Source organism: Columba livia, chromosome 24, assembly GCF_036013475.1.
Source record: "Columba livia isolate bColLiv1 breed racing homer chromosome 24, bColLiv1.pat.W.v2, whole genome shotgun sequence".
Lineage (NCBI taxonomy): Eukaryota > Metazoa > Chordata > Aves > Columbiformes > Columbidae > Columba > Columba livia.
The window spans coordinates 242,091-259,583 of record NC_088625.1 but is presented as its reverse complement, the minus strand read 5'-3'; the positions used below and the strand labels follow the sequence as shown (position 1 = coordinate 259,583).

At 62.6% G+C, this 17,493-nt stretch overlaps 5 protein-coding genes across 9 annotated transcripts in view; 4 read left to right on the top strand and 1 right to left on the bottom strand.

The window, feature by feature from the left end:
- KMT2A (lysine methyltransferase 2A) overlaps window positions 1-4,249 on the top strand; it is a 36,665-nt gene extending 32,416 nt beyond the window's left edge. For all 3 annotated transcript variants that reach the window (XM_065040035.1, XM_065040034.1, XM_065040033.1), the window contains exons 33-36: window positions 143-250; window positions 589-672; window positions 890-1,019; window positions 1,365-4,249. In XM_065040035.1, coding sequence (XP_064896107.1) covers window positions 143-250; window positions 589-672; window positions 890-1,019; window positions 1,365-1,640 — 598 coding nt within the window. In that variant the 3' untranslated portion in view covers window positions 1,641-4,249. The remainder of the gene's footprint in view (window positions 1-142; window positions 251-588; window positions 673-889; window positions 1,020-1,364) is intronic.
- A 41-nt stretch (window positions 4,250-4,290) lies between these two features.
- Window positions 4,291-5,302, top strand: TTC36 (tetratricopeptide repeat domain 36). Of its 2 annotated transcripts, XM_065040135.1 has the most exons (3): window positions 4,291-4,540; window positions 4,643-4,831; window positions 4,920-5,302. In XM_065040135.1, the coding sequence occupies exons 1-3, from the start codon at window positions 4,432-4,434 to the stop codon at window positions 5,186-5,188; spliced, it is 567 nt and encodes a 188-aa protein (XP_064896207.1). In that variant the 5' UTR covers window positions 4,291-4,431; the 3' UTR covers window positions 5,189-5,302. The 2 variants fall into 2 exon arrangements, with proteins under 2 accessions (XP_064896207.1, XP_064896206.1); XM_065040134.1 differs by having other exon boundaries at window positions 4,406-4,831.
- A 156-nt stretch (window positions 5,303-5,458) lies between these two features.
- TMEM25 (transmembrane protein 25) lies at window positions 5,459-7,674 on the top strand. Of its 2 annotated transcripts, none has more exons than XM_065040116.1 (5): window positions 5,459-6,222; window positions 6,432-6,752; window positions 6,824-7,093; window positions 7,170-7,247; window positions 7,353-7,674. In XM_065040116.1, the coding sequence occupies exons 1-5, from the start codon at window positions 5,775-5,777 to the stop codon at window positions 7,424-7,426; spliced, it is 1,191 nt and encodes a 396-aa protein (XP_064896188.1). In that variant the 5' UTR covers window positions 5,459-5,774; the 3' UTR covers window positions 7,427-7,674. The 2 variants fall into 2 exon arrangements, with proteins under 2 accessions (XP_064896188.1, XP_064896187.1); XM_065040115.1 differs by having other exon boundaries at window positions 6,303-6,752.
- A 197-nt stretch (window positions 7,675-7,871) lies between these two features.
- On the bottom strand, window positions 7,872-11,378 carry IFT46 (intraflagellar transport 46). The gene is made up of 11 exons (XM_065040018.1): window positions 11,355-11,378; window positions 11,087-11,287; window positions 10,772-10,914; window positions 10,292-10,366; window positions 10,085-10,178; window positions 9,853-9,981; window positions 9,314-9,435; window positions 8,966-9,032; window positions 8,684-8,744; window positions 8,519-8,604; window positions 7,872-8,179 (listed from the first exon to the last, which is right to left on the bottom strand). The coding sequence occupies exons 1-11, from the start codon at window positions 11,376-11,378 to the stop codon at window positions 8,084-8,086; spliced, it is 1,098 nt and encodes a 365-aa protein (XP_064896090.1). The 3' UTR covers window positions 7,872-8,083.
- Window positions 11,379-11,424: 46 nt separating this feature from the next.
- On the top strand, window positions 11,425-17,482 carry ARCN1 (archain 1). The gene is made up of 10 exons (XM_065040117.1): window positions 11,425-11,583; window positions 12,157-12,420; window positions 12,981-13,160; window positions 13,374-13,579; window positions 13,704-13,865; window positions 14,106-14,271; window positions 15,092-15,239; window positions 15,455-15,563; window positions 15,688-15,892; window positions 15,979-17,482. The coding sequence occupies exons 1-10, from the start codon at window positions 11,581-11,583 to the stop codon at window positions 16,066-16,068; spliced, it is 1,533 nt and encodes a 510-aa protein (XP_064896189.1). The 5' UTR covers window positions 11,425-11,580; the 3' UTR covers window positions 16,069-17,482.
- Window positions 17,483-17,493: the final 11 nt, after the last annotated feature.

Here is a 17,493-nt window from a genome sequence, read left to right as displayed (position 1 = left end):
GCAGTGCTCAGAGACTGCGGTGCTATCCTGAGGCGTGGGAGGCTGGGGAATGTGGAAAGCAGTGAACACTTCAAACTGTGCGGCAACCCCGTGTTGATTTGCAGTCAGTAAAGCAGACTTCTTTTCTCTCTTTAAATCGCAGGAAGTCTGCGTTTGATATGTTTAACTTCTTGGCTTCTAAACACCGACAGCCACCCGAATACAACCCAAATGACGAGGAAGAGGAAGAAGTGCAGCTGAAATCAGCCCGGTATGCAGCAGGGTTTGGTGGTTCACTGGGGAAGGTAGCGCTGTGGCGCTAAAACGAGCTGATCAGGCTTAGTTACGGTTGCGATCTTTGAGATGCTGCAGGTGAGCGCCCAGCCAGTCTGCCTTTGAACCTTCTTCTCCTTGCTCACGTCAGCCTGAGGAGAATTTGAGCAGAACAGAGGGGAAATGACATTTTATGTACACATATAAGAACACTAAATTAATTTTGATTGTGTTCTCAGTAGGCTGCAGTGTCACAGCGTCTAAATTATTCTATCTTAGGAAATATCCCACATAATCTATGGCATGGGCTCTCAAAGAAAGGTCTCTCTGTTCTAGGAGGGCAACCAGTATGGATCTGCCGATGCCCATGCGCTTCCGACACTTGAAGAAGACCTCCAAGGAGGCAGTTGGTGTCTACAGGTACGTTTTCCCCTGGGGCAGAGGAAGGTAAAAACGCGCAACCTTCAATGAAATCAGACAGCAAAATGGAGGGGAAAAGTGGGCAGGAGAGATCTAGTGCTGTTCTTGTTGGCATTATGTTATATGGAGCTGTGTAATGAAGTTTTCTGCACGGTTGGCAATCCTGTGCTTCTGAGTTTTGCTCGTGTCGTTTGAAAGATTCGTTTGCCTTTTCCAGGTCTCCCATCCACGGCAGGGGGCTGTTCTGCAAAAGGAACATCGATGCAGGTGAGATGGTGATCGAATATTCAGGCAATGTCATTCGCTCCATCCTCACTGACAAACGGGAGAAATACTACGACAGTAAGGTGAGTCGTGGGCTTTTGCAGAAGCTCTTACAGACTGGGGCAGGACTGGGCAGTGGCTCTGAAGGTAGGACAGGCTTAGGCCGGGTGATGGAACATCACGAGTTGGGATTACTGACTTCTGGGGATATTTTCGTTCTTGCTGGAGCTCTAGAGGCGCTTCTTATCTTCTGTGGGCTGGGAAGGGTCTCAGTCCACGCTTAGCGTTGCAAAGAGCCAGGGGATGAACTGATTCAAGGCTGAGCTTAGGAAGGCGAGTGAAGAGGGGGTGCGAGTGTCCGAAGGGTTGCCCTGTGGCGGTGTCGAGTGCCTCCCTGACCGGCGTCTCCTCCCGCCCTCCCCGCGCAGGGCATCGGCTGCTACATGTTCCGCATCGACGACTCGGAGGTGGTGGACGCCACCATGCACGGGAACGCGGCGCGCTTCATCAACCACTCCTGCGAGCCCAACTGCTACTCCCGCGTCATCAACATCGACGGCCAGAAGCACATCGTCATCTTCGCCATGCGCAAGATCTACCGTGGGGAGGAGCTCACCTACGACTACAAGTTCCCCATCGAGGACGCCAGCAACAAGCTGCCCTGTAACTGCGGCGCCAAGAAGTGCAGGAAGTTTTTAAACTAGAACTTCCCTCGGCTGTGGGCGAGCCCAGGGGGACAGGGGCGAGCAAAGCTCGAGCGCATCCCCCCGGCCGCGCGGAGGGGACGGGAGGTGGCAGCAGGGACGGGCTGGGCTCGGGGACAGGCTGGCCGCCGGTTCTCTGTCAGAGGCCACATCTCCATGTCTCGCACGCTTCCCCTCGCCGAAGGCTTGGGCCCCTGCGGGAGATCCCCGGTGTGATGGTTTTCGCCGTTCTCGTTTCCCCAGTGTTTGTTTCTTGGCGCGGGGCTGACGAGGGGGCAGGGGCGGTCAGCTGGGCGTGCGGGAGCAGCGGCAGGTCCTGTCCCTCTGTCCCGCGGCGCAGAGCACCGGCCGCGTGGTTCTCGTGGCGCGAGGGCCGTGGCAGAGGTTCGGTAGCGCCGTGGTTAGCCGGCTTTCCTCCCGGGAGAGGGGCGGCCCCTCCGGCCAGCGTGCCTGCGGTTCCTCGCGTCTGCAGAACACTTAGCGAGCGCAGGGCGGGCGGAGGAGCCGCGCGGCCAGGAACGCGTGGGAAACGCACAGCGGGCTGGAACCGGCGGGTTCGCGGCGATGGACCCGCCGGGCAGCGGGAGCGGCGCGGACCCTCCTCCCGCTGCCCCGGCCCCGCGCAGCAGCAGCAGAGCAGCCCCCACCTGACACGCGGCGACGTTGGGTTTTACTCGGTTCTGTTTACAGTTTAGTATTTAAGGTTTTATAAATGTAAATATATTTTGTATATTTTTCTATGAGAAGCACTTCATAGGGGAAAGCACTTATGACGAGGCTTTTTAAACAGTGGTATTATCCTAATTTAAGAGAATCTCTTTTTAATGTTTTTTTTATTTTCATAGGACGGTTATAGGAAATACCTGGCTGGACAGTCTGGTCCTTTCTCCAGAGAGGGGTACACTTTAGTTTTGGTTTGGTTTTCCTTTGGGTGTTTTGTTTTTTTAACTCTCGTTCTGCCTTTTTGACTTCAGTAACTGTTTCCGGGAGGTTTGGCTGGACCTTAAACTTTGTGTACCCGTCAGGATGGGGGCGGGAGGGGGAGCTGCCCGGCGCGGGCGGCGTTTGGCTGTGTCGGAGGGGCTGCCCGCGCCCTGCCCGCGCCGCGGGAGGAAAACCGGCACGGAGCCCACCCCGGGCGCTGCTTTTGGCTCCCCTGGGCTCGCGTGGGGCAGCCGAACCCGCACCCTGAGCCGGGGAGGACGCACGGCATGGGGGGCGGGGCGCCCGCTTTCCTCTCGTTATTGCACTGCGCGGCGATCCCCGGCGACAGCCGTTGACAGACACGTCCAGGCGCCGCCGCGTTTGTTACTGACTTGATGCACTGACAGTTTGGGAACGCACACACCCGCGGAGCCCCGCGCGCCGCGCTCGGCCCCTCGGCCCCCTGCGGCTGCCCCGGCGTCCCGAGCGGCCGCTCCCGCCCGCGGCGCCGCGTCCCCCCGGCCGCGGTCGGAGGTCGGGCCCGGCCCGCGGTCCGGCCGTCTGTCCGCTTTGCTGCTATGGCCGTGGCGGCCGCTGACACTGTCCGTACCCGGGAAGCCGCGGCGGGGCCGGGGGACGTGGGGCGCGCGGCGTCCCCGCGCATGAATGTATATTTTATAAGGACTGACGCAGATCATGGTATCTGAAAATACTGAAAAAAAAAGGAACCTTAGGGCGTTTATTTTTCTTTGTACAAAGCGACGTGTTGTTTTCTAAAGGAAAAGCGGGTCATTGCAAAGGGCTGGGTATCTTTTCTGTCTGGTTTCCTTTCGTTTCCAAGCAATACCAGGTTCTTGGGCGAGACGGTCGTTGTGCAGAATCATGCCACTCACCCCATACTACTGCTCCACTCGCAAGGGTTTTATAGCTATAAATACGATATATATAGGAACTAATGTAGTGACGCACCGTGTAATGCAGCCTCGTTCAGTATCGGTCCACGGCTTTTACTTCTCTAACACTATAGCTAAGGATTGTGTTCCCGCCGCTCCCGCCGGCCGGGGGGCTCGCGGCCCCGGCCCCCCCGTCCCGGCCGCTCCGTTTCCTCCCGCTGCCCTCGCCCGGTCCTGAGTGTCGGGAACCACCTGCGTGTGGGGCAGCAGCGTGCTCTGTGCTTTCTGGTCTCCTTACGAGGTGCAGTAGCTTCGTCTTTCAACCGACAACTATACTTGTGGTGTTTCTTTTATTGAACTTTACAGTCTCTTTAGTAAATACAGGTAGGTGAGTAATTGTTTCAAAAAAAAAAAAAAGGAAAAAAAAAAAGCTCAGCAAGGCAAGGTTTTGTTCTAGAAATGCATTTCTTGGCAACTTATCATGTATAACAAATCTCTTCTTTTTTTCTTGTGTTCTTCCGAGCTTCTGGTTGTTGTTTTTTTTAAAAAAGAGGAACCGTGTCTAAGTGCATCAGTGTTAATTGACTCCTGTCACAGGAAGAAGGAAATACTCAACCGTTCAACAAATGCTGAAAGCTCCGCAGAGACTGAATGTAAAAACGTGTAAATAGTTGTAAAAAAAAGAAAAAACACAAAAAAAACAAAGGAGTTTTTAAACATGTTTATTTTCTATGCACTTTTTTTTATTTAAGTGATAGTTTAATTAATAAACATGTCAAGTTTATTGCTGCAGAGGGCTGCTCTTGGCTTCTTCTTGAGGGGGAGAAGCTGCTTCCCGTGTCCCCTGGAGCCGCGGGACGTGGGGGCGCCGGGCAGCGCGGCGGGGTCACCTTGGGAGGCCGCGGGTGGGGACGGGCCGAGCGGCTGGTGAACATTAACCAGCGAGGCCGCGGGGTCGCGGCGCAGGGGCCACCATGGCCACGGCGAACGACAGGGCCGTGCTGCGCGCCATCCTCAACCCCGACAGCCCGCTCGGGGACGTCCCCGCGCCGGACCAGGACCAGGACACCCAGGAGGACGAAGGTGAGGTGGTGCCGCGCGGGTGTCGGGACACGCGGGCAGGGGAGGGGGTTCCGCTGCCGGGGGTCGCGGTGTGGCCACGGGCTCCTCTTCGTGCCTCTGCAGAGGAGCCGTTCGCGCCGGCGCTGCTGGAGCAGGTCCGGGACCTGGAGTTGCAGGGGGTTTCTGCCGCCGAGTCGGGGGACGTGAGCGTGGCGCTGGAGCGGTTTGGTGAGGCCATCCGGCTGCTGCCCGAGCGCGCCTCGGGCTACAACAACCGCGCACAGGCCCTGCGGCTCTGCGGGGACGTGACAGGTGAGCGGTGCCGTGGCGGTTGGGTCATGGGTGGTCCCGCGACCCCCCTCAGTACCCCCAACCCCCCTGACCCCTCTGTCCCGGCCAGGAGCCCTGCGGGACCTGGACACGGCCATTCGCCTGAGCCGGGGCCGCGGCCGCGCCGCCTGCCAGAGCTTCGTGCAGCGCGGGCTGATCCACCGGCTGCAGGGGCGCCAGGAGGACGCCCGGCGCGACTGGGAGCAGGCGGCGCGGCTGGGCAGCCCCTTCGCCCGGCGGCAGCTGGTGCTGCTCAACCCCTACTCCGCGCTCTGCAACCAGATGCTCGGCCAGATGCTGGGGCGGCTGCGCAACCCCAGCGGCACCGGCAGCGAGTGAGGCGCGCAGGGGCCGGGCAGCCGCCGGCTGGCGCGCGGGGGACGGGGAGCACGGAAGCGCTTTGGCTTTGTCTGGGCTCTGCTCCACCCCCAATAAACCTCCCTGTGTCCCTGGTGCTCGGGCTCTGCTTGCAGCATTTCTCCGGTTACGGCGCGATTCCCGCGCGCGCGGGCCATGGGCTGAGCAGGGTGCGGAGCTGAGGAGGGGAGGTGCGGGCACAGGGACGTCCATCCCCGCCCTGCCCGGGGGTCTCTGGCCACGCTCAGGGCCGCCAGGGTGGCGGTGCTGACCCACCGCGGCTCAGGCGCCACCGGCCTGCTCGGGGATGGCGGCTGCGGGGCCAGGGATGCTCGCGGCCGTGCCGGGACCGCCCCTGCGCCGCACGCACAGCCCCGCGTGCCGGGCCCCGTGCAGAGCCGCACTGCGGCCGGGCTGGATGCGGCAGCGGCGATGCTGCAGGTAAGGGGCAGCCTGGCCGCATCCTCCGGCCCGGCTGCCTGCTGGGACGCCAGGGGCCCAGTGTGGGGACAGCACCGTGTCCCGGCTCCAGCTGCCTCTCTCGTAGCACTGAGCGCGGTGCTGTGCCATGGGCTGTCCCGGGGGCTGCCCGGGGGCTGCCCTTGCCCGCCAGCTGCTGCTGCTCAGCCTCCTGGTGCTCTGCTCAGCAGGTGAGGCTGCGGTGGGGTCTGGCACGCAGCTCTGGCAGCAGCACCCGCTGCAGCACCGACCCGCCACAGGCTCTCCGGCAGGGCTGGGGGAGCCGGGCCCCACCATCGATGGGCAGGCGCTGGCACTGTGCACGCTGCGGGAGGGCGAGAGCCGCAGCTTCACCTGCCAGGCCCCCCGGCCGGCCCCCGGTGCCGCGCTTCTGTGGTACCTCGACGGCCAGAGGCAGGAGGCGAACTGTTCGGCCACCGATGCCACCAGCACCATCACCCTCACCGCCCGGCGCAGCGACCGCCAGCTCAGCTGCTCCCTGATGGACGTGGCCTCTGGGGAGAAGCGCGACGCCTCCGTCCTCCTCGACGTGCAGTGTAAGGTCTGCGGCACCGGCCAGAGGCGCGGGGAGGGCGCGTGGGGCTCTGAGCAGGACTTTGACCCGTGTCCCTCACAGCCCGAGCAGGACGGCATCTCACCAGTCCTGTGCAGGCGTGCCTGTCGCGTGCTCCTGGGGAGACAAATCCTGCTCCTGGCGTCGCCGCCCCCGTCCCTCCACCCATCTCACTGCCCGTTTGTTGCTCAGATAAGCCGGAGATCCTGCAGGCAAACGCCCGCTACCAGGAGGCCGAGGGCACCGGGCTCCTCCTGCTGCTCTTCGTGCTGGTGCAAGCCAACCCGCCCGCCAGCATCACCTGGGTGGCCCCAGACGGGCAAGTGATGGCCAACACCTCCGAGTTCCTCCTCCTGGGCACCACGCACCACCCGGGACTGGCCAACCACTCTCTCCGTGTGCACCTCAGCAGCGTGGCCGCCAACTTCTCTGTCAGTGCTGCCAACAGCATGGGTGTCACCACCACGAGCGTCACCACCGCAGGTGTCACCACCGCCTCCCTCCTGCCCACAGGTAGGTCCCGGGGGGTGGGCACGGAGCAGGAGCCCCGTGCAGGGCGCTGAGGGTCCCTGCTGCCTGCGCAGGTCTGCTGGATGCCCGTGTGGAGCTGCCCCTCCTGGGCGTCGCCGTGGGAGCAGCCCTGGCGCTGAGCGCCCTGGTGACCCTGGGCTCGTGTGCCGCGGGGCTGGCGTGCCGCCGCGCCAAGCCGGTGGCAGGTGCAGGGCCAGAGGGAGGGAGCGGCCCGCTGCGCCGCGGCTCCGGCTACCAGCACCATCGCGACACGTGTCTGCCCCGGCAGAGCCGGTCCCTGCCGCCCGACCTGCGCCTCGGCGACCTCGCGCCGGAGCCCATAGGTGAGACCCCGAGGTGCCGGTGCAGAGGGACCTGCGGGGCCACGTGTCCTGATGTTGCCCCTTTCCTTCCCCGCAGCTTCCCCCGGGGACGCGGGAGCCGGCGCTGGGGAAGAGCGCAGCGCGCGGCTGGGGCTGCAGGACTCCCTGGTGCTCGGTGAGAGGGCCCAGGCGGGCGAGCGACCCAAAACGCTGTGCGGCAGGGACACCAGCACCCGCGGCCGCCCCAGAGTGACAGCCACGCGTCCTCTTTGTCCTGCAGGTTTTGTGCAGCTCCCCACGTCTGGGCGCATCTACAAAGTGCCCAGCGTGAGCAGTGACGAGATCTGGCTGTGAGGCGCGGCGCCCGCGAGCCGGGGCGGCCCGGCACAGGTACGTACCCGTCTTGGCAGAGGCGCAGCCGCGGTGCCGGGCGCCCACCAGCCCCCGGCTGTGCAGAAACAGCCAAGGCATGTTTTTATGTAGCCCGTGCGCTTTACAAATGAGACTATTGATTTTCCTCCCCGCCCCACCGCAGCTGTGCGGGCGGCAGCGCAGCACGGGCCGCAGGGCTGCCCAACAGCAATAAACAGCACTTGAGCGTCCGTGTGGTGCCGCGCCAGTTATTTCTCCTTGGCAGCAGCTTGAGAATGGGCAAGGGGGCAGAGGAGAGTGGAGGTCCCGGAGCGGGCGGAGCCCAGCGCTGCGTCTGAGCACAGAATTCATTCCTGCCCCATGCGGCACTTGTGCCACGTGCTCGAGGGGCCTCCGCGCTGCAGCACCGGCGGCACAGGGACCCTGATGTTGGGAATTCTGGTTTAATGCAGAACCGCTTAGGGACAAGTCAAAAAGGGCGTTATTAGTAGTAACTGTGATGAGTGAAGTCCTACTCTAGGAACGCAGAACAGCTCAGCAGTGTCTGCAAACCCCGGGCGGCCGCGCAGGCTGCTCTGCGCGGATCTCGGTGTCCAGCAGCGGACGCTGATCCAGGAGCGGGCGGCTTAACGTGAAGCTTCAGGCAAAGCTCAACAGCTCCGCGTCTGCCGGCGGCGCGGGAGGGTTGGACGGCGGGCTGCGGCCCTTCTCCCCATCGGCCAGCGGCTTGAAGTGCTGCGGGGAGAGACACGTTAGCGCAAAGACACGACCGTGGTGTATCAGAGCTCAGGCGCGTGTCAGAGCGCACGCGTGCCCCGTGTGAGCTCTGCGGTCACCCTGACGGCGGTGGGAAAAGCCTTCTAGGTTTATGGACTGTTAAACAACGCGGCCTCCCAGCCTTGTGGCACGTTGGAGGCTCCTGTGTGGTGCTGAGGCACTGGGGCAAGGCAAAGCTCAGAAAATGTTCTTTGGAGCCCTTTGCTGGGGCCACCGGCCCTTTCCAAACCCCCGCGGCACGGGAAGCCCGGCGCAGGAGAGCAGCTTTGCCCGGAGCTCCTGCCCGGAGCCGCTCACCTGCGAGTTCTTGAACTCGGAGTAGAGCGAGAAGAGGACGTGCAGGGGCTGGATCCGGCCCTTGTGCACAGGGATGTCCAGGACGGCTGCGGGTCAGAGCAGGAGCGTGAGGGCGTCCGGGCGCACCCCCGCGCGGCTGCAGCCCGCGGCACAGTCCCCGCTTACCGCAGACCATGTCGACGTACTCGGCCAGGCCGCAGCTCATCTCCGCGCTCGGGAGGCTGACCTGGAGCAGACGGGGCCGTCAGCAGCGCTCCCGCGCCAGCCTGAGGGCAGCGGCCGCGAATTCGGGCATCGGGCTGCTCCCCGTCTCAGCGGAGGAGACACGTGCGCAGGAGCAAACCTGCCGGGGCCGCGGGCACGGAGCTCACGGCCGAGCGGGGACCCGCTTCGCGAAGACGTTTCTGTCGCGCGCTGAGGGAATGGCTCACCGCTCGGGCAGCGTACCTTCCCCAAGAGCTCCTCAAACTCCGGCGACCATTCCTGCATGAGGGTCTCGATGTCGGGCATGGGCCTGCCGGGGAAGAAAAGCAGCATAAACTTCGGGATCACACGCAACCGAAATGGGTTTGCGCTGCAAATGGGACATTCGGATTTCCCCAAACAAGCCCCAGTGTGCCAGCTGTGAAAATAACCCAGCTGGCCTCAGGAAAGAGAGCAGAGGGAAACAGAGCATCCTTCCCAGAAATCAGCTTCTCTTCGCCCTCCAGAAGGGGTTTTGATGGCGTTACTTGGCGCTCCGGGGTTTGCTCCTGCTGACCTGAGCGAACGCGGCAGCGCTGGCGCGGCGCCCACCTGCTGTAATGCACTGTGGCGGGAGGTTTGCAGCGGTGCAGCTCGTTGATGCTCTCGATCCAGCTCTCGATGGCTTTGGGGTTCTTCTCTGCGTTCTCCAAGCTCTTCACTTTTATCTGCTGCTAAAAACAGAAAGATAAACCTGGGAGCACCTCGTGCTGTTTTGGGGCTTTTTGCGAACCCCGTGTCCGCTCCCGACTAACGACGCGTTTCCTCTTTCCTAGTTCACTGTGCCAACCGATTTCTGCAGAGAGAAGAGCAGCTGGGAAACAAAACGCCGAGTAAAAGCAGGTCCTGACCCCCAAAAGGAAACAAAGCTCCACCTGAGGGAACCGGACCCAAGGTCTGCGCCGAGGCCGGCCTGAAGCAAGGCTTGGAGCCACTGCAGCTTAAAGCTGCCGCTTAAAGAATAAGGTCAGTGTTTTCTGCTCTCAAGGCCAAGTTACCACTTGTGCCGTAGCACTGCAGTCGCGCAGACAAAACAAAGAGTAAAATGCAGCGTTTGTGCCGCAGCCGGCACACGGCGAGCGCCGACTCACGGTGACGTTGTGTTGCTTGGAGTTCTCCGTCAGCCACAGGGCCAGCACGGTGGGGTCCGACTGCTTGGCCGAGGGCTCGTCCAGCACCAGCAGCCCCAGGTTGTCCGGCCTCCCGTCGGGACGCGGCGCCTGCAGGGCAGGGCAGAGCCCGCACAGCCCCGCTGGAGCCTCGGCGCGCCTGGCGCTGCGGGGCTGCAGCGCGGAGCGACAGCGGCGTCTGCAGCGATCGCACCTTCAGGAACGCGTCGATGTCTCCAACCGCAGGAATGTAGTCTGGGATGAAAGGCTGCAGTTTGTGCTCAATCTCGATCGTTTTGGGAGTGTACCTGGAAAAAAAACCAGGGACAGGCCGCGGGTGACTGCCCGCTGTCCTGAGAAACGTCCCACAGCAAGTGGCACAAAGGAGGGCTAGGAGGGGGCTAAAACCCCCTCCGCTCACCTCTTGATGTACTCAAAGAGTTCTTTGATTTCAGAAGATACAGGCAGGTAGTCGTAGTCTGCTAGATCAAAGTCACTAAAGAGAGGAAGAGGAACGTGGGAAAAGATCAACGTGTGGCGGGTTCTGCAGCAGCAGGAACGGGGACCCGGCTGTGTGAGACCACCGTGGGGGGAGCAGAGACGCTGCGCCGTGAGTCCTTAAAAACCCATGAGAAGCACTTCTGGGGCGCGTTTTGCCCTGGGCGTCCTGGCCAAAACCGGCACTGGAGCGAGGGGCAGCTGCTCGGGGTTGTGAAGGTGGCGCAGGGGATGTCAAAGCCGGGATCGGCACGGGGGCGCGTTAGACAGCGGGGGGTCAGAAATGGGTCTGGGGTTGAGCAGAGCACGAGAGGAGGAGGATTATCAGAGAACCGACGGGTTTGAGACGCTGCTGCTCGTTCCCGGCAGCGGGGGCACAGGCGAAGGTGGAGCCGCCGCTCACCCGTCCAGCGCGGCGCCGCGCTCCCGCGAGTCCTCCGAGTCGCTTTCCGAGGAATCCTCCTCCGAGTCGTCGTCCGAGTCATCGTCCTCGTCCTCGTCCTCGCTGAGAGCGCCGGGGGGCGCGGAGCGGGCGCGGGGATCCCCCTGCGCCGCGGGGACCGGCTCAGCGGGCGGCCGCACCCACCGGGCCGGGCCGCCTCACCCACCGGGCCGGACCGCCGCACCCACCGGGCCGGGCCGCCGCACCCACCGGGCCGGGCCGCCTCACCCACCGGGCCGGACCGCCGCACCCACCGGGCCGGACCGCCTCACCCACCGGGCCGCCGCCGCCCTCCTCGTCGCCGCTGCGCTCGGCCGTGCCGCCGCCCGCCCCGAGCAGCCCCGGCCGGCGGGAGCCACGGGCCTGGCCCGCGCCCCCCGCCCGCGGCGAGCGGGGCCTCTCCGCCGCGCCGCCCGCCTCCTCGGCCTCCGGCAGATCCAGGCTCTCGTCGTACGGCTGGTTGTCGACCAGGCGGGGCTGCGGAGAGCGGCGCGGTGAGGCGGCGGCCCGGCCGGCCCGGCCCGGCGCCCCGCGGCCCGCTCACCTCCGGCGCCCGCCGCGCCGCCATGCCGCCCCGCCCGCCGCGCCGCTGTCGCCATGGCAACGCGCCCGCTCGCCCCCCCTCCGCGCCCTCCAGCGGGAGGGCGGAGCCACCGGCCCCGCCCCGCGCGCCGTGCGTGGCGCCGCTTCCGGCTGGGGACGTGGCTCCGGCGCCGCCATCTTGTGGGGTCCCCGAGGGCCGCGGAGCGAGCGGGAGCGGAGCCGCCGCCATGGTGAGCGCGGGGGTGGCGGCCCGGGCGCGGCCCTCGGCCGGTGCGGGGCTCCCCGCCGGGCAGGCCCGGGCGCAGCGGCGCGGCTCTCCGGGCCGGGAGCGGGATCCGCGGGTCGGGGCCGGGCCGGGCAGGAGGCGCTGGGCGGCCGGAGCTCCGCGCACGGCGCCGCTGCAGCGCGGTTAACGGGCGGGGACGGGTGTCCCGGACGCCGCGCCGAGGCGGCCCGGGAAGCGGCCCGTGCGCCGTGCCCAGCGCTGCCTCCCGCCCCGAGCCGCGAGCGGCGGCCGCGGGGCCTCGGGCAGCAGCAGCCGGCAGAGCCGGGGAGCCGGGCCGCCAGGGGCCCGTGCGCTGCGGGCGGGAACACGGCCCGTTGGCGCGGAGGCTGCGCCGCCCAGAAGAGCCGTTCGCGGGCTCTGATCGGTGCCGATGTCCGATTCACCGTAAACGCGGCGCTGGGAAGAAGTGTCGCACGTTTGGCTGTCGGCTGGGGCCGCGCTGACCGACAGCTCGGCGCCCCCGGGCCGCTCCGGTCCCCGTTCCGCGCGGCGCTCAGCCGCCCGCGTCCTCCCGCAGGTGCTGCTGGCAGCGGCCGTGTGCACCAAGGCGGGCAAGGCCATCGTGTCGCGGCAGTTCGTGGAGATGACGCGCACCCGCGTCGAGGGGCTGCTGGCCGCCTTCCCCAAGCTCATGAACACGGGCAAGCAGCACACCTTCGTGGAGACCGAGAGCGTGCGCTACGTCTACCAGCCCATGGAGAAGCTCTACATGGTGCTCATCACCACCAAGAACAGCAACATCCTGGAGGACCTGGAGACGCTGCGGCTCTTCTCCAGAGTGGTGAGCGGCCGCTGGGCTCCAGAGCCCCTTCTGACCCGGGCGGCAGCTCGGGAGCTGCTGTCGCGTTTTTGAACTACACGTAAAAAAACAGTGGTTACGGTTCACATAGCCAGACCAGAGCGGGGATGTCGTAACTATAGCGTTTAATACGCTCTGTATTCTTAAGACCACGCCCGAGATTATTCTAAAAATAAGGTGATATTAGAGTATTTGACTGTTAGCAGTACAGCGCTGCTTCATCTGAGCAGCGAGCTTCTCCAATGGCTTTCGTGCAAGCGAACGATGTTCAGGAGCACGCTTTCCTCAGAGTGTGCTCAGTGTCCCCTGAGTTGGCGCCACAGTTAACGTAAGAGGTTGTGCAAGTATTTTAGTGTAGAAAAACTAATGGCAGCAGAACTTCACCTTTTGCTCATCAGCAGCGTGAAGTTGTGAGAGGCAGCTCCGCGGAGCGCTGCTCTGGTGGAGGGTCCAGCGCAGCGGCGAGCCTGGGGGCAGCAGGAAGGAAACCTTTGCACGGGCTCGTCTATGGATGCCCCTGTGAAATGCTTTCCCCTGCCTAGATCCCCGAATACTGTCGGGCGCTGGAGGAGAACGAGATCTCGGAGCACTGCTTTGACCTGATTTTTGCCTTCGATGAAATCGTTGCCCTGGGCTACCGTGAGAATGTCAACCTGGCGCAAATTCGGACCTTCACCGAGATGGACTCGCACGAGGAGAAGGTGTTCCGGGCCGTCCGAGAGGTGAGCGGGCTGGCTGGGCGACGCTGCTGCTTTTGTACGACGGCGTTCCCGAGCTTCCACAGGGGGCATAAAGTTATTCGTTGTTTCTGTAAATTAAGCCCCCATCTCTTGTTGCGTTTTTCCACGCAAAGAGTTTATAAGCAAACACGTTTAGTTCCTGCGCAGAGCGAGACTGAGAGCGAAGCTCTGTTGGCCTCTTGTCTCTTCCTTCAGACGCAGGAACGCGAAGCAAAAGCCGAGATGCGCCGCAAAGCCAAGGAGCTGCAGCAGGCCAGGCGGGACGCGGAGAGGCAGGGCAAGAAGGCACCGGGCTTCGGCGGCTTCGGCAGCTCGGCCATGGCCGGCAGCACTGCGGCCACCATGATCACCGAGACCATCGTGGAGACGGAGAAGCCCAAGGTGGCGCCGGCGCCCGCCAGGTGGGTGTGTTGGGAGCACATGGGCTGCGTGGTCGGGATCCTGGGGTTACGGCGCTGAGAGAACTGAGGGAGGAGGAATCTGTTGCCGTGAGCTGACTTGGGGTTTCTTGTACCTCTTGTTTAGGCCTTCAGGTCCTAGTAAAGCCTTGAAACTGGGCGCCAAGGGGAAGGAGGTGGACAACTTCGTGGACAAGCTGAAGTCAGAAGGAGAAAACATCATGACTGCCGTAGGCAAGCGCTCAACGGAGGCGGCCAAGGTTCTCGCTCCTCCTGTTAACATGGAGAGGTGGGTACTGCCCTCGCTCTGGAAGCAGCTCTCTTGGCGACGCACGTGGTGCTTCCCTTTCAGTTGTCAGAACAGGCCTTTTTCGTGCTGTTTGGGTCTTCTGCGCTCGCTCGGCTTGTGGATTTTTAAAGCTAGTGGGCAAAATCTTGGAAAGTACAGCAGCCAAAGAGCCGATCGCTAATGTGTGAGATGCCAAGCGGAAGACTTGAGATACACACCCTTTTTTTTCTGTCCGTCTAGTGTGCACATGAAAATAGAGGAGAAAATTTCCCTGACTTGCGGCCGAGATGGAGGGCTGCAGAACATGGAGCTGCACGGCATGATCATGCTGCACATTTCCGATGAGAAGTTTGCCCGGATCCGCCTGCACGTAGAAAATGAAGACAAGAGGGGCGTGCAGCTGCAGGTGAAGCCCGTTTGTGTCCGTGCTGTCAGACGTGCTTTTGCTGTGCTCCTGTCCCAGCCCTCTCAGCAAACGCGCTGAAGCGGGAGTGGTCGCTGCAGCGCATGCAGGGCCAGCTCACACTCGAGAGATTGAAGTTCACTTGAGAAATCGGCTCTCGTGCCCTTCCCGCCCTGCCCCGGGCGCTTTATCTGCGCGGTAACGCGTTGGCGTGCCGGCCGAGCTCAGCTGGGCTGCGCAGCAGCCCGGTGCGTCAGGTGTGTCACTTGGGGCTCGTTTGCGTGGTGTGAGCTGTAGTTGTTGAGCAGGAGCGCGAGAATTCAGTTCCTGTGCCAAGAAGGAATCAGTTTATTGCCTAGAAAGCCGTTTCCTCACGGGGTCACTTGTGTCCTTGTCGCTGCTGCCTCTGAGACGGTTCCTGGAGCTGGCGCCTTTGGTGGCAGTCAGCAGCAGTGGCGTGGGAGGTTCTTATAGCTCCGTCCTCCTGTTCTTCCCTCTCTGTTGGTGTGCCCTGCTTGATCCCTGGAGATTGTGCTGCTTCGATATGCTCTTTTGCTCCCTCCTCCATGTTTAAATCGAGTTTGGCTCCTGATGCACAGGTGCGTTACGGTTGCTGAGGGAACTGGTGTTTTTGTGGTTTCAGGGTGTGCTTCCCAGCATCGTTAGGTTTATTTTTCTTCAAGAGAAGCGGCCGGTCTGGGTCTTGAGGACGGTCCTTGAGATTTTCGGAGCTGATAGGGTTGTTGCGTGTGTCTCAGCGCGGGACACGCGTTGCTGCAGCCTGGTGCAGTGGTTGCAAGCCTGGCCTGTGTTCCCCTTGCAGACTCACCCCAACGTGGACAAGAAGCTGTTCACCGCAGAGTCGCAGATCGGCCTGAAGAACCCGGAGAAGTCATTCCCCATCAACAGTGACGTCGGCGTGCTCAAGTGGAGGCTGCAGACCACCGAGGAGTCCTTCATCCCGCTCACCAGTGAGTGCGAGCGCGCGTCGGGCTGCCTGGAGCAGCCCCCTGCTCATCGTGCAGCGGGGATAGCGGGAGTGGGGCACCTTGAAGTGGACAAAAATCTTTTCTCGAACTCCGGATGTCTTGGGGATGACCCTGCTGCGCTTCTCAAAGCACATCAGCTTTTGGGAGCTCTGTGCAGGAAACCCGTGTAGCTCAGCAGGCGGTTTCTGTGCCCACAGTTAACTGCTGGCCCTCGGAGAGCGGGAACAGTTGCGATGTCAACATCGAGTACGAGTTGCAGGAGGAGAGCCTGGAGCTGAACGACGTGATCATCACCATCCCCTTGCCGTGAGTAATGCTCCTCGTCCAGGCGGCACTAACGAGTGCCAGCTTGGGTCCCGCCAGCTCCTTCCCTGCTCTGCTTTGCCTTAGCTCACCACAGTGAAGCTCTCGTGGCTTCCCGTTGCTCTAGGTCTGGTGTTGGCGCCCCGGTGATTGGGGAGATTGACGGTGAGTATCGCCACGACGGCCGGAGAAACCTCCTCGAGTGGTGCCTGCCAGTGATAGATGCCAAAAACAAGAGCGGCAGCCTGGAGTTCAACATAACGGGGCAGCCAAACGACTTCTTCCCGGTGCACGTCTCCTTCGTCTCCAAAAAGAACTACTGTAACATCCAGGTACGGATGGGAGCGCTGGGTCGGTTCTGTCGTGGCCGCTGTGGCGTCGGACGGTGCCGAACTAACTCTGCCTCTTGTCTCTGCAGGTTACCAAAGTGACCCAGGTAGACGGGAACAGCCCTGTGAGGTTTTCCACCGAAACCACCTTCCTGGTGGACAAGTACGAAATCCTGTAACGCCAGCCGTGGGGAATCGCAAAGGAAGAAATTTTTAAATTAACAAAAAGAAAAAAAAAAAGAGGCCGAAGTTTATTCCGAAGGTGGGGAAGGCTGCAGCCCCCTCTCTGCTCCGACGCGTGGCTCTGCCTGCCGAGTGCAGCGTCCCTGCGTCACAGACACTTGTGGCAGAGAATCGCCATGCCCTGGGGGGAAAGGCCACAAATTCCTTTGGCAGATTTTGACCAGCCGGCAGAAAAGCAAGATCTCCACAGAGAACCCGGGTTCGACACATCCCCTTCTCCGCGAAGACGACCAGAGCTTGGGCCCAGAGCCCACCAGACATCGTTCTCGTCCTTTTGGAAGCGTCGCACGCTGTCCCCTTCTTGGTGCTGCCAGTTTAATTTCTCCTCGGGCTTCAGCTCTGGTTTCTGTTGGCATTACGATCCGGTGCGCGGGGGCACCGGCTGCTCCGGCCCCTTCCCCGGGTGAACGCAGAGCGGCTGGACGCGGTTTCAGAGGCGGGGGGTGGGAGGAGGGACTCGGGGTTTGCTCCCCCGGCCCCGCACGGTTCCCGCTGTCACCGTGGCACAGTGACCCTGCGGCACAGGGCGAGCGTGCAGAGCGCCTGTCCTGTGCGCGGGCTCGCTGTCTGCACAGCTGATCTTGGGCCAGGTTTGGGGCCAGTTTAATGAGGTTAGAACCAGCTGTATGTCCTTTGTGCGGCCCTTTGAGTGTGTGGGGAGGCTGAAGGCTTTGCCTGCTGTGGTGCGAGCAGCTGTGGAGATGGTTACTCAGCCTGTGCATGGGGACCTGCCCCAAACGGGTGTTTTCTCAGCTCTTGGGGACGCAGGAGAAGGAAGCGCGGGTTTGCAGAAGCCCTGGGCTGACGCGAGCGCGGGCAGCGCGGCTGCGGTGTGTGCGGTCCCCGAGCTGTTCTTCCTCCCGCACCGCGCAGACCCGAGTCCCTCCAAACTCGTCTCACCCTGGGGCTCAGGGCCCGTCTCTAACGGCTTCGCTGGCCGCCGGCGAGCTCTGCTGCTGCCGAGCTCCTGAGAACGCCTGAAAACCTGTACTGTACTCCCCAGAGCCCTTCTCGCTCCCCGCGGCTCCTCTGCCAAGGCGGTTTGCAGCCTCCCCGCCAGCAGCGCCGAGGGCGATGGGCCCTTCCCTGGCCGGGTAGGCGACAAATCCTGTTAACTAACTCGGTCGTGTTCGGGAGTTGCTTGTCTGTACGATTTTAAAATGGAGTCGAGGGTAGTTCAAGGACCCAAGGAGGTTTTTTTTTTCCTTAAATTCGTTGAATGGTGACATTTAGACCGACCGAGATGCCCCCCTTTTTGTAACCCTGTGCGCTCCTGGCCTAGGGATAGAGCACATTCCAGTGTACCCGGAGATCCGCGTCTGTAATCAAATAAAGCCTGTTGGGAAAGGACCTGGCTGAGG

What these genes read in the sequence shown, in the direction of transcription:
- TTC36 (XM_065040134.1), top strand. Translation starts at nt 4,432, where the DNA reads ATGGCCACGGCGAACGACAGGGCCGTGCTGCGCGCCATCCTCAACCCC. An exon ending in GCTCTGCGGGGACGTGACAG is followed by an intron (nt 4,832 to 4,919) that starts GTGAGCGGTGCC and finishes TGTCCCGGCCAG; the next exon opens with GAGCCCTGCGGGACCTGGAC.
- TMEM25 (XM_065040115.1), top strand. Translation starts at nt 5,775, where the DNA reads ATGGGCTGTCCCGGGGGCTGCCCGGGGGCTGCCCTTGCCCGCCAGCTG. An exon ending in CGTCCTCCTCGACGTGCAGT is followed by an intron (nt 6,223 to 6,302) that starts GTAAGGTCTGCG and finishes TGTCCCTCACAG; the next exon opens with CCCGAGCAGGACGGCATCTC. An exon ending in GCAGGACTCCCTGGTGCTCG is followed by an intron (nt 7,248 to 7,352) that starts GTGAGAGGGCCC and finishes TTTGTCCTGCAG; the next exon opens with GTTTTGTGCAGCTCCCCACG.
- IFT46 (XM_065040018.1), bottom strand. Translation starts at nt 11,378, where the DNA reads ATGGCGGCGCGGCGGGCGCCGGAG. An exon ending in CCAAGCAACACAACGTCACC is followed by an intron (nt 9,436 to 9,852) that starts GTGAGTCGGCGC and finishes TTCTGTTTTTAG; the next exon opens with CAGCAGATAAAAGTGAAGAG. An exon ending in TTGAGGAGCTCTTGGGGAAG is followed by an intron (nt 8,745 to 8,965) that starts GTACGCTGCCCG and finishes CGTCTGCTCCAG; the next exon opens with GTCAGCCTCCCGAGCGCGGA.
- ARCN1 (XM_065040117.1), top strand. An exon ending in GTGGCGCCGGCGCCCGCCAG is followed by an intron (nt 13,580 to 13,703) that starts GTGGGTGTGTTG and finishes CCTCTTGTTTAG; the next exon opens with GCCTTCAGGTCCTAGTAAAG. An exon ending in AGAGGGGCGTGCAGCTGCAG is followed by an intron (nt 14,272 to 15,091) that starts GTGAAGCCCGTT and finishes TTCCCCTTGCAG; the next exon opens with ACTCACCCCAACGTGGACAA.